The following is a 13,327-nucleotide window of genomic DNA, read 5'->3' on the forward strand; positions in this document are numbered from 1 at the left end:
CAACGGCTACCGAACACCAAACAGCGATCATAGCAACAACCACCGAGTTCATCTTTATCGTCTTTGTATATCCGCTTTAAATGCATAAACTTATCTCGGTTGCTCATCTGCTTATATAGTTGAAGGGCATAAGAAAATTCAGCTCAAGTCGAAAAAAATAATAGTCAAAATGACTGATTCCTTGGTCAAGGAAATGCACACGTTTTATACTGAAGCCTCATGTTATGAGATAAAATGCATGTGACGTACAGTCAAATTTCAGATTTTCAGATTCAATAGTACTATGTAAGGAAATCAACTTTTTTTCTTCCATCGCTGTTGAGAGACCGTGTCGGAGATATTCTCCTAATAACCGTCCTTGAATTATACGCAAAGTAATCTCTACCGAGTCAAAGCAAAGAAAAGTCAGATGTGTCTGTTCGATCGTCGAAAATTTGTATTCTGGGATAAGCTCCAGGCTCTTGCCTCTTGCCTCTCAACTTCCTTCCTGCTTTCAGCCTGCAGTGAATGGGATTGTAAATTGTAAATTGTAAGGCTAAAAAACTCTATAATTATATCAAATAAAAAATTATTTCTATGAAATTTGAATAACATTTTTGGAAGAAGATAGGGTATGAAGTATTTCCTAACAGCCTTACATTTGTCTCACTATGAAAGATCTGAATTTCTAAATCTAGAGCCAAACAAAGTGTAACATAGAAAAATTGTGAGATTATTCAAGAATGGATTTCAGCAACCGCCTCGATCGCCACCTCTGCCTCACCAAATCCTCTATCGCCCCACCTTGTGCCTAAATATAACCAAACAATTATCCAATATGGTTGGGAAATAGGCCTTGCAGTTCTCTACGGAACCTTCTTGTAAGTTATAATCTAGTACTTGGAACATACATTTCAATGGAGCAAAGCTATTTTGTCTGCAATTCAATTTTAGAGTCTTATAAATGCTTTTTCTCCATCTTTCTTGTGAGAACAATTAGGGCATTGGTGAACTTGAACCAATGTTTTAAAAACCGGACCGGACCGGCCGGTCGGACCGGTCCAATCGTCAACCGGTCATCATTCCGGTCCGATCCGGTCATTTGGACCGGATTGAGATCGAACCGGGGTTGAATCGTTCGAACCGGCGGTTCAACCGGTGAACCAGACGAACCGGCCGATTCCAAGGAAACCGGCCAATTCAAATGATTTTAATTTTTCTTTAAAAAAAATTACAAAATGAAAATATTACCAAGCTTTCCATAGAACTTAAAATAGATTTTACTAAAGGACATGTTGGGCCAGTCTTATGACACGGCCCACATACCCATTCCACTTTATGTGGGCTGAGTTTTGAGCCCACAATCCCATCTTAAGCCCTTGCTGAGGATGGCTTTTATAGGAGTCATTCGATCACCGGTCCGGTTCTGAAAACATTGACTTGAACAATCCGATGAGTTATCTCTTGCAACTCGATCAATCTATGATAAAACTCACTATAAGCTTAAGAGAAGGTTGTGCTTTGATTTTAAGGTCTCGCTCTAATACACATGAGAAATTGTTTCTATTAGCCAATTATTGTTAGGTATAATAATATCACCATCTCCACCCCTTTTGTAAGGACAGTTTTGATTCAACTTCATCTGTTTTCATCTGTTCACCTCTTAAACCCCCACGACACATGGAGGCATGATTAATTGAGTATAAGGTGAAACCCAAAGTTCGATACCATTGGATTATAAGAGCAGGACAAACCCAAAATGATCCCTTCAGCTGCCTAATTTCTTTAACTTAAAAATACACAAATTTTCAGCTGATGATATAGACTGAGGTCCTCCATGATTGGAGATTAGTTGAAGAAAGTCACCTTCTTTATTATTTTTTTTCTCTCTTTCTGTCGATGAAAACTCTAATGAAGTACTAGTTATAATATTCAGCCCAATTGCTTTATAAATGTCACTGAGAATGATGGAGAAATCTTCTTATGAATGAACAACGAATGGACTCCCATTGACATATAATTGATTGACGTTGAAGACCATGGGTGTCTGCAGGAGATTGGTTGATGGAAGTAAAGACTATCATTCTGTATAGAAAACCTAAAACCACAGTTACACCATCTTCGTCTTCTTCCAATTTCCACAGTGTATGTAAGTAGAGACTACCAATTAATTGTCCACTTTCAAAATTACAAAGATAAGACAATTCAGTTGAAGGCTTGAAGGAATGATTTTAGTTTTGACCACAATGGATCCAACTTTACGCTAGTGTAAGTCAAGCTTTATTAGAACCTTGTTGGGAGATGGACGCCATACATTTTTGTAAGCAAGCTTGACTCCTGAGTCAAATCGATTGTAAAGGGTCAAAAAGGAAATGGAAACTAAAGAGGAAAACTTACCAAATTCCTTCCATGAATCACTTTAACTTTCGTATGACCCCATGAATATAATCATTATTCAAATTCTTCTAAATTATTTTTTTTCATTTTAGAATGATTACTTTCTTTTATTGTTAAAATTGAAAATTTTCCATTCTCCAATATACAGAGTAATATCCAAATAAACTTTGAGAATATTGAAACACCCTTACTATGGATTGAATACTCCAACATACTTGTCTGCACAACCTAAAACTCATTCGCTTGACATCATCAACATGCTGAAATCAATATGATCACTTCAACTCTCAGATCCGCCACCATCACTCCTGTCCAGAGCAACCATGTGCCGCCATCTGTTTACCATAGCTCTTTTAGTGACTCTGCATGGCGGTTTATATCTTTCCTGTTGCCTGTGGCCTAGCTTGCAAAGACACATCACGATTAGAATGGCTGCAAACCCAGATGCGCATGCTATGAGCCGACAGCACGCCCTTCCATTTTCCTGGAAGAAACTGACCATGGGATGCCAAGTTTGAACCTTCCATAGATTATATCAATATAGTGGCAAGTCTTTGAGCTATCGAGGATGTTATGCAGAAACTTTGCGGTTCAGAAGTTGACTTTGGTTTATTGGGGTTTCCTACACTCTTACAAGGATGCCTCAGTTGACCTGTGGAACTTGAATGCTACCTCCCCAGACAAGCATTGAAAAGAGCATTTGTTTTCTATTTAATGTATACTGGAATTTGAAATAGAGTCTTCAATCTTATGCTTTTTTTAACACTTCTGTCCAGAGTCCTTGCTTAAATTTCGGTCTCAAAGCATCACGACAGAGAATTAAGCACCCAACACATTTTCCAATTTGTTTCTTGGAGGTGAAAAAACAAAAGAAAGTGTTGCACTGAAAAAGTCAGGACTGCAGACTGATCTGGGAGTGGGGCAATTAGTCATTGCCAAGTAACATCACATAGTGGCAAAATTAATGAAAAAAATGGTGATCATGATGGATGTTGGGAAATTAGAGAGAGAAACAACAGATTAATGAAAAAATATATGTGATTTGATTGCTCTATCCACTAATTTGATAGAATCGACATAGAGAAATCTATATGAGTGGCATCTAAAACTCTTCATGTACATCAAACATCCTTACACACTCCAATCAAATAGAAAAATTGGAAAGCAAATGTGTAGCTTTGAAAGGAAAGGAAATGAAAATGAAATCTAAGAAAGGTAGAGAGTAGAGTGATTAAACACCAGCATAGCCATCACAAGTGCAGTTGGCATCGTTGCCGCTTAAGTCGCCATGTTGGGGAGGTTTAGTGCTGATGCAACAACACACGAGGCCTATCAACAGCATGAAGCCCGAAGCTGAGGCCAAGGCCTGCGCCCATTTCAGATAATGCTCCATCTTCTTCCTTTTCCTCAATTCTTCTCCCATCATGTCAACAAGCCATCAACAAGTTTATTCTTGCTCATCACACGGCTTACAGAGTATTCATCAATGGTGCCAGCTCTTTAATTAGTGAAAGAATAATGGTATCAGGTGGTGAGAGAAGGAAGAAGAGAGACGCGGGAAAGAATTAGTGGAGCACATGGCTGAGCTTGAAAGAGGCCAAAATAACATGGGGCAACTGTGAACCTAACGGCTAACAGTCGCATCAAGTTTCCTTCCACAAAAACCACATGTCAATTGTTGATATGAGTTTTTGTTTCAGTTAACTACTTGGAAACATCATTCAAAGGATGAGATTGGAATGGTCACTCTTTGCAGTCTCTCCCGCACTTTAGGCACTAGTGGCAGTTGTGATATCTTATCAGAGGCCTTACAATCTAAGCTTTAATAATGAAGGTAACCCCCAAATGCCTCTGATATTTTTTCCAAATATATTCAATGGTATGTAATACTATGTGTTCTATATATCATTAATGGTTACAAAGTTATCTGTAAAGTAATATAAAATAAAAAAATAAAAATAAAAAAAGTTCAAAAAATATAATATTACTAAAACCTAAAAGACTCTGCCGACAAAACTCCAGATTTAATGAGTTACAACTCATGTACTACGCACATGAGTAAAAAAGATAATAATGTTTGAATATTTAATACAGATATGTAGCGCCTTCTGCTTTTGAGGGAGAGAGCCCGCCTATACCATTGTGATTGGTTCAATCTTCAATCTTCCCAAGCTGAAGGGTTAAGGGTGAGGGCACCTTTGAGAATCCAAAGTTGCAAAAGCAATTGTTACAGGGCTGAGAGAGTGGTGGTCCTGGATCAAAACATTTAAAGATGTTTCCAGTCATATTTTTGGGCTGGCATTGAAAGTGCTTTAGTGTATCATTAATATAACTTAAATGTTAGTGGCATCAGATCATTGCCAGCGCACACGAATGTGCACCATCATGGTAATTGGTAAGTGCCGCTCACTTGGCCCTCAGGGAAGCCATTTACGTGGATCGGCTCATCCAGGTGACTGTACGACTCTCATTGCATACAAGGCCAGGTTCTGCACTATGAACTATGAACTAGTGTAAGCCTTGATTTGGAAAAGCTACAACTGGCAACTCACTCACCAAAAATTTTAGGTAATCGCTACAAGCACGTGGCTTCCTATGGCCTGGAGCCTATGATGATTTGGAAAGACCGTAGGAGAAGTGTTGTTTCGTGAATGAATGAAGAGAAACGTAGTGAAGAAAAAGGAGAAAGCAAAAGAAAAGCTTTATGCGTGCCTCCACATTACAAAATATTCGAGTCAGAAAACCCACTGGAACATCGTTGCTTTTGTCCTAAACCAAAGGCCCGAAAGTAACCCCGATTCAACTTTTTCTTAAATATTCGGATGCCCCATTCACATTTGAAAACGCGTGTTTACCAGTGTTGATAAGTGGCTTACATAGCACGTTGGTGGCTACCATGAATTTTTCATCTCCGGTTTAAAATCCATTTCTTCTACCCCGTGCCTGCTATTATTAATAATTTAAACCTTTGATTTATTCATTTTCCGCAACTCCCTTGCACGGCAAATAAGAAATCTGCCCAAGCAAGAGAAGCCTAGGGAATCAATTGTTTCCTATCGGGTAGGTTCTATTTTTGTTCGCCTTCCCTAACTCCATGGCTCCAGCCCCCAATGTTTAAACGTACACCTTTTTCAACATCAGCACATCACCAAAGGCATAGAATCTTCCTCTCTTCCTATGTACCGAATTTCACCAATCTCATGCTCGTGCATTGTACCAGGTCGCATGATAATCAGCATCCATTATAGAACCTTTAATTCATTTTGGAGCCTGTTCGATCTCCACAAAGACGCAAGACATTCACTTCAGGAAATACTCACCTCCAATGAACCGGCACAACCAGCTCAATATCAGTAGTCCATGCAAGAGAGGAAAAAAAAATTGCTTTTTATCAACAAGCATGTCTAGTAAATATTAACGTACCGGCTAATTAAATTTATGGCAGCTGGAAATGGTAGCCCTGCTCATAATGAAATTATCATTGGACATGTAGGTTCCATAAAAATAAAAGAACAATGTTTTCCTGCTCATATTGAAATTAACATTGGAGATCCATCCATAAAAATAAAGAACAAGGTTTCCCACTATAGAACTCATACAACTAAACTACTAACTTCTTTAAAGAGTACTACAGAAGTTCCAGTCACCTAGACAAGGTGTCTAGATAGGGCACAAGAATTTTAAGAATGAAAGCTTAAGGCATATTAAAATCTTCAAACGTTTCTCCTGCATATGGATGATAAAGAAACGGTTTGCTTTACAGCAGCAAGTGTTCAAGACAATTTACAACCCGTTAGTGAATATGCATATATCATTGACCACCTCCAGAGAATTCCACAGTCGAGCTATAGCAAATTATTTTAGTGCAGCAGCAGCAGCTAAAGCCCAAATTCAGAAGAACAATCTGTATTAGCTTCACAATCAACAGGAGATAACCTAAACAAAGAAGCAAAGGCTGTCATTTACAATCATAATTAAACAAACAAAAATAAGAGTAGTTTATGATTAAAAAAAAACAAAAAAAAACACACTCCCGATCTCTGAAACATTTGAATTCCAGCTTCTATGCTTCCATGGATGAAATGGTTTTAATATCAATATAAGGTGAACGGTAGTAAATACCAAATATTAATACCTGCCAAGCCTCAGACCATTTGCATGTCTCAAGTTTTAAAGGTAGGGAAGAAAAAACAACCATAGAATAGACTGGTCAAAAATAAATGTTTATCCTGCTCTGCTTAATCTACTTGAAGAATTCAACAATGAGATGCTTGCTACAAATTAACAATGTTCAATTTTCTTCTTCAAACATTAAATGCCTTGAAGAATCAACAGAATAGCAGGAAAAGAAGATAAATCAATGCAGATTATGCCATTGGCACTATATTCACTTCATGCGACCACCAACAACAGACTGTGCTATTGGTGCTATATTCACTTCATGCTGTCATAACAATTAGCAAGCTTCAACCTGATACAGTAAAAAATGGTTGGAGGAAAATGTTGACATGGGAAAATTTGAATACAACAACTTCACGGATTATTCACTTAGATTAAAACATGCAAATATAAGAAACCCTAAATAACAAACAAGGTCAATATAATCAGTAATCTGACCACATTGAAAGGGAAGATCACATTCAGTTTGGCGCATCAGGCAGAGGCTCTAGCATGTCTATACACAGGTTGTAATGAACCAATCATGAAGTCAAGGTCAGTCAACCAAATGACTCCAACCCAAGAGCAGATGGACTACTCAAATATTTCTTCCAATTTAAAATCAGTTTGAAGCAACCAAATGAAGGAAATGAGCTCATCTGAACACTAAAGGCAAAATTCTCTCAATGGTAATAACAAATTTTAGTCCATAGGCAAATTATACTTCACCAAGCCAAAGCTACTAATTTTCTTAAGAGTTTTTTTTTCTTTTTTGATAGGTAAAGAAAAGATCTATTGACAAGAGACGCCAAAAGAGCGACTCAAGGTATACAATACCTATACACCCACCGCCAAACTGGCCACTAATTTTCTTATTTCTCTGAGTTGTATTTTCTTGGGATAGCAACTGTTCCACTTAGTTAATACAAGGAATCAATTCCTCTATAAGAAACCTAAAGAGAGACTAATAATTTTGTGACATTGGAAATTTCAGTAAAAGTTAAACTTCCTATGTGATATTGGAAGAAAGTTACACACTCGATGTGACATTATAAGGTTTTGTGAAAATTACATTTTCTATTTACACATCTCTCTGGGTTGTGTAACTAACTCTTACTGAATCACCACAACAGCCATCACACCCACCCACAAAAAAATGGAAATTAAAAAAAAAAAAAAAAAAAAAAAAAGTGCATGCACAGAAACAAAGTGATAAGAAACCCCAATAATAACCCCCTGAAATCTCTCCCCTGACACGAGGTTAGGAAAACCCAACCAATATGATGATGAAAATGACCCCACTCACCAAATAAAAAGGTTAATAATAATGATGATGATGATGATGATAATAAAAGAACCAAAGGAAAGAAGGAAACTGATAATTCCATATTACTAAAAGAAACCTATTAGGAAAAAGAAAAAATTATAATGGGGGAATAGGGACAAGAATCCAATGAAGAGCTTTTAACAAGAAAGCATAATGACAAATAAATAGTAAAGTCTAGATGGAAGGATCAAGCAAGAGCTCACTTACATTCTACAAACTCCAAGGAATTACAATTCGCTATAATTGCGCCAAACTGCACGAAATTCCTCACGGAATGTGTTTAAACGTGCTTTCAAGTTCGGTGTTCTAAAGCTTGCATGGAGGATAGTGGCTGCAAGAGAGAGAGAGAGAGAGAGTATTAAAAAACGAAATGCTAAGAGAAAAAAGTGTGGAAGAAAATAAGAATGGATGAAAATACCAAGAAGACCAATGGCCAATGCCCATAGAACAGTTAAGATACTACAAGAAACAAACCAAAGGATGAAGCTCACTACAGAGAGAGGAAAGAAGAAAAAGGAAAAAGGATTAGTCAACATGAGATCTAAATTACTATAATAGATTATAAAAATGGCTTGGTTTGCACTGCAATGAATAAAGAAATAAATCAGAAAATTTTTATAAATACCAGAAGAGAATATTAAGACAAACACCCAACGTGGCCGTCCACATATAAGAATTGATCTTTTAGCTGATGGGCGCCCACGAATAACAGGCCTGGTAATGAGTAGAAAGTTATAAAAGCAGCATTCCTAAATGCTCTGCAAGAGCAATGAGAGACCAACAACAAACTTACGTGAGAGGAGGTCTCATCTTTGCAGCTAAATGTGGAGAGAATTGCCTGACAGTTCTTGTCACCTTTTCACTAAAAGTGCCTGCAAAGCTGTAACAACAATCCTTAGCAATAACAAATGGAAAACTGAAAGAATGATAACTCATGGGAAAATAAACACCAGGTAGCATCTCAATTGTTGTATAAAGACAAAAAAGGAATCCAGACATGTCCTTTTTACACTTCCACCAATGCAGTCATTTTTGTTGTCTATATCAACAAATTTTGCTTCTATAGCAACCGATACAGAAAAATGAGACATGATATAAATTCAATAAGAAGTATTACTGTATCACTAATGAGGAAAGAAATGATGGCCTAAGATTTAACAAATGACACTGCATCAACAGAGCTGAATGGCCAAAAAAAGGCATGGTTAGGGACTAAGGCTCTAATAAGACAAACTAAATCTATTTGATAATGAGGCAAAAACCATATTGAAAATTGTACAGGACATACAGATTATGCAAAAGTTTCTTTAGATATGACAATAGTCAAAAGTGGAATAGCAAATTCATCAGAATGATCCTTACTAATCAGGAGCCGCCCATCTATGCACAATCAGACTCCCCCCACATCTCTCAAGACATGCACAACATCCAACTTAGCAACTTGCACATGGCTTACAGCTTCACTTTTATTGCAGCATGAAAATTAAGGGACTGGGAATTTTGCCACCATTTAGAAGGCCCTTCCACCAAACAACTATTTGTGTGCCCACTTGCTGAATGGCATGAAAGCCCCTTCATTACTCTCACTAGGGTGGGGATGACTTGAACAATACTGTACAGATCCAAAATCGATTGCCCTTTCAAGTTCTATTAGAAGCTGATGCCAAAATCATTGCTCACCAACTGACATCCTTTGACACTCCATCTCACTGTTTTCAATTTTTTTTGCCTTTTTGTAATAGGATGACCCAAACATCTCTACCACTCAGCAATGCAACACTCCCCACATTCAGCTTAAAATTTAGGTTAGGTCAATAAATTTCCTCTGCACTCAGTTATTTAAAAAGTGATTGAAAAATGAACAAGGGAAGCAAAAATACAGAGTTGGAATTTGACTTATACTAAACACAGATTTCCATGGAACACTCAGAAGTCACAACCAGGACCTTATCTTCCATCTGAGAGTTTTCTAGCATCTAGGCAATGTTTTAAAAGGCTATTGAGGCTCGCCTTAAGGCTAGGCTCTGCAAATTAGCCTTCTATAGCCTCAGTTAGGGTAATTAAGGATTAAGTCTCACTCTGTCAAGGCTTATAGCTTTGAGGCTAAAGCATCAAGGTTGTTGAGGCCTAAGCCTCAAAAATTCAAAAGGTTTTAGGCCTTTGTGGGCTTTTGGTGTATATTTTTTAAGAGACTTTAAGCCTCAATATTCATTGAGTTTTGATGGGTTCTATCATCTATGCTATTTAATATAGATTTCTTGAGTTTTGTATTGGATCCCAACTTGATCAAACCTTTTTATGAAATAAGGGTTTAGTTAACTTCTCGGTTAACTTTTTAAATGGAAGAGCAAAGGAGAGATTGAGAAGAAAGAATAGGGCAATAGTTGGCTGTCCTAGTGGCGTATGTCAAATATAATCATTATATTATTATTGATAGATGAGAAAAATATTACTACAATTGGTGGACAAAGGAAAACAAATATTATCAAGACCACCTTTAGCCTTTGTCTATCAAAAAAAAAAAAAGACCGCCTTTAGCCTTTTAAAGGTTGCATCTAGGCGCGCAAAACTCTTATCTTGGCCAAAATCATAATAAACTTAAAACCAGGGAGGGATTTGAGTTACAGAGTTATATAACATGTAGAATACGAAAGTTGCAAAAATGCAATTCACAGACAAGTAAATTTCTATTAACAGAATGTTCGTGAGAGCAGAACTATTATGAGGTTCAGCTTCATGTAATCAAGTATTCCAACACCTCCTCCTTCAAGATTGTCAACACGATACATAACAATAAAACAGAACAGGCATGAAGCAGCATACCTATCATTCAGAAAAGCAATGCTTAGCGCTGTTAAGAAAGCAGCAACAATAGCAATTGGCCTCCTCAAGAACCCCATCCCTGCAGTTGACAGGCTAATGAACATGTACCCAAATATACACAACTAAACAAATCAGAAATTAAATCATTTTCTTGGCTTACCAAGGATGAAGACGATCATAATGAAGTAGTTCGTCCTATAGCTGCAAACACATTTAAAAATTTAAGACACAAAAAAACAAAATCAATTCATTTTCAAAACCCTACTGCTAGAAAATTAAAGCTCATACAAAAGAAAAAAATACTTGTACAGTTCTGATCGAGTTGATTTTATTTTTATTTTATTTTCATTTTCACCGCTAAGAGTATGGGATTTCAAATAAATTTCCTTCTCTATCCATCCAGTTTCTCAGCAACCAAACGGATATTACAAATTCGATGATCGAAATACAAACCAGTTCAATACAAGAAAAACAATAAGAGTAATAATAACAGAATTAGACACCAAAAGGAGGAATAAAAGCGAAGAGGAGGCGATGAAGAAGAAGCAAGAGCAAGGACGAGAAACGTACTAGTAGAAATTACATTTGAGGCGACTGCTCCATTTGGAGTAAGATCTGGGAAGGGTGAATCTAGAGAAGAATTCAGAGAGGGGGCGCGGGGGTGTTGACCAGTCAACTTCTCGGAGAGCGTCGATCAGATCTTCCGCTGTTACGTTCCCCCAATCCATGTCGATCGGGTGCTCTGTGAAACCCTAGGAAAAAAATTTTAATTTGTGGTAATTGAAAAGGATGACGACGAGGAAGCAGGAGGTGAGAGAAAAAGGAGAATCGTGAGCGTGGGTGGAATCGGTGGATGGATGGGGTTGGAATGGCCTAAGTATCTGTGGCCCTGTTGGGCTGGGTCGCGTTTTATGCTGCGGGGAGGCTACTGCCAGAGAAAGTTAATAATAATAATAATAATAATAATATATCGTAAATATATGCTCAAAAATGTGAATTACTACCCCTTTTTGTTGGTATTTTTGCTAGCTCTTTGTTTTCATGTCTAAATACTAATGTAATAGTTGACTTTTGGCCTTTTCATAATTGTGAGGGCAACCATTTAGAATGAAAATAAATATAACTTGATCGGACGAATTCCCATTTTATTTAAAATTTTCCTTTTTTTTTTCCTCCTTTTATTCTTTACCTCATTTATAAGACTCATGACTATGAAATCGAAAAGACTCATCCTCCTCTTAAACTTCTCTCCCACATCAAGTGTTGTTATTATTATCATTGAGGAAAATTTATTTGATACATATATTGCATATATTTTTATTTGGTTTATCTAATTTTTAGAAATATATATGTATATATATATATATTTAAATTATTCTATTAACTCTTTGAAGCCTAAAAATTTAGTAAAAAAAATTGTATGCTTTTACAACAAAAGTTGTGTAAAAATAATGATAATATAAGTATAACCATCTATTCTTGTAGATTAAAATTATATATTATTTTTATGGTACAAAGTTGTATCATAATTTATACTCTTATACATATATGTATTTAAGGAGTAATAAAAAAATAATACTAGCACATTATTTCTTATATTCATGTCTGAGCCCGGGTTCGAACCGGGGACCTCTAGTGTGTGAGACTAGCGTGATAACCAACTACACCACCCAGACAGATGTTAGTTTTCAATAAAATATATGTAATGTTTAAATTTTTGAAGGTATATTTTTTATACAAAAATTCACATGAGGGGTTTTGAACCCCATACTTAAGAAAATGTTAAAAAATCATTCATTGCTATTACACCAGACCATAAGTTCATTGCTTTATGCTATTTCTAAAATATGTTTTCATTTTTTATAAACTTATGAAATATGTTTTTTCATTTTTTATGAACTTCCAATTTGATGTTATGTTGCGGTATAAATTATTATCTCTTTTTAATATATTTTACCTTACTTAAATTTTTTCAAAATCCATCATATTAAATTCAATTTTGTGAAACCTTAGTAGGGTATTGTTCAAAAAATTCCATCATTAATAGGATGATAGTAAGATTCATGATACTAGAATAGGTAATGTTTTTAAAATCGGATCGAACTAGCCAATCGGACCAGATGAATCATCAACCGGTGGCCTTTTCGATCCGGTTTGTTGGATCCAACCATTTGGCAGTTGAACCGGTATTGAACTGTTTGAATCGTTGATTAGGCCATTGAGTTTGAACAGTCTAATTCTTAAAGAACCGGTCAAAGGCTAATTAACCCAAAATTTATTTGGGCTCCTCACATTCAAAGCCTATGTTTACTCAAAGCCATATTCAAGTCCATTGCCCACACTTATGTGTGATACCGTAATTGTTTCAGGGTATTTAAATAGTCCGTTGCTGCAAATTTTCAATGTGGGATTCATTTGAAGATGAAAAAAACTGTTTTTATCGATGTGGGATTCATTTGAAGATGAGGAAAAATGTTTTATTTTATTTTATTTTTTTGGCGCCTAAGAGGATTTGAGCCATTAACTTGTAATTATTAAATATAAGGCATGAACCATTATACCATTATGGTTTTAGCATATGTTAGTGTAGACACATTGATTTTTTTTTCTTCTATAAACCATTAAATAAATATAAATATTTAC

General features: G+C 36.2%; 1 protein-coding gene and 1 non-coding gene across 4 annotated transcripts; both read right to left on the reverse strand.

The window, feature by feature from the left end:
* Positions 1-5,881: 5,881 nt before the first annotated feature.
* LOC117921140 (PRA1 family protein A1-like) lies at positions 5,882-11,565 on the reverse strand. Of its 3 annotated transcripts, none has more exons than XM_034838941.1 (8): positions 11,255-11,563; positions 10,845-10,885; positions 10,685-10,763; positions 8,655-8,741; positions 8,487-8,575; positions 8,280-8,351; positions 8,069-8,192; positions 5,882-6,254 (listed from the first exon to the last, which is right to left on the reverse strand). In XM_034838941.1, the coding sequence occupies exons 1-7, from the start codon at positions 11,410-11,412 to the stop codon at positions 8,089-8,091; spliced, it is 630 nt and encodes a 209-aa protein (XP_034694832.1). In that variant the 5' UTR covers positions 11,413-11,563; the 3' UTR covers positions 5,882-6,254; positions 8,069-8,088. The 3 variants fall into 3 exon arrangements, with proteins under 3 accessions (XP_034694832.1, XP_034694831.1, XP_034694833.1); XM_034838940.1 differs by having other exon boundaries at positions 5,882-6,312; XM_034838942.1 differs by lacking the exon at positions 8,280-8,351 and having other exon boundaries at positions 5,882-6,312; positions 11,255-11,565.
* A 721-nt stretch (positions 11,566-12,286) lies between these two features.
* Positions 12,287-12,360, reverse strand: TRNAV-CAC. The gene has a single exon. It is a non-coding gene; the product is annotated as a tRNA-Val (tRNA).
* Positions 12,361-13,327: the final 967 nt, after the last annotated feature.

The sequence above is a fragment of the Vitis riparia genome, chromosome 8 (assembly GCF_004353265.1).
Source record: "Vitis riparia cultivar Riparia Gloire de Montpellier isolate 1030 chromosome 8, EGFV_Vit.rip_1.0, whole genome shotgun sequence".
NCBI classification, from domain to species: Eukaryota; Viridiplantae; Streptophyta; class Magnoliopsida; order Vitales; family Vitaceae; genus Vitis; species Vitis riparia.

Coding starts and splice junctions, on each gene's coding strand:
- LOC117921140 (XM_034838941.1), bottom strand. CDS start 11,412: ATGGATTGGGGGAACGTAACAGCGGAAGATCTGATCGACGCTCTCCGA. Junction 10,764..10,844: donor TATGATCGTCTTCATCCTTG/GTAAGCCAAGAA, acceptor TGTCAACTGCAG/GGATGGGGTTCTTGAGGAGG. Junction 8,576..8,654: donor AAGATGAGACCTCCTCTCAC/GTAAGTTTGTTG, acceptor ACTCATTACCAG/GCCTGTTATTCGTGGGCGCC.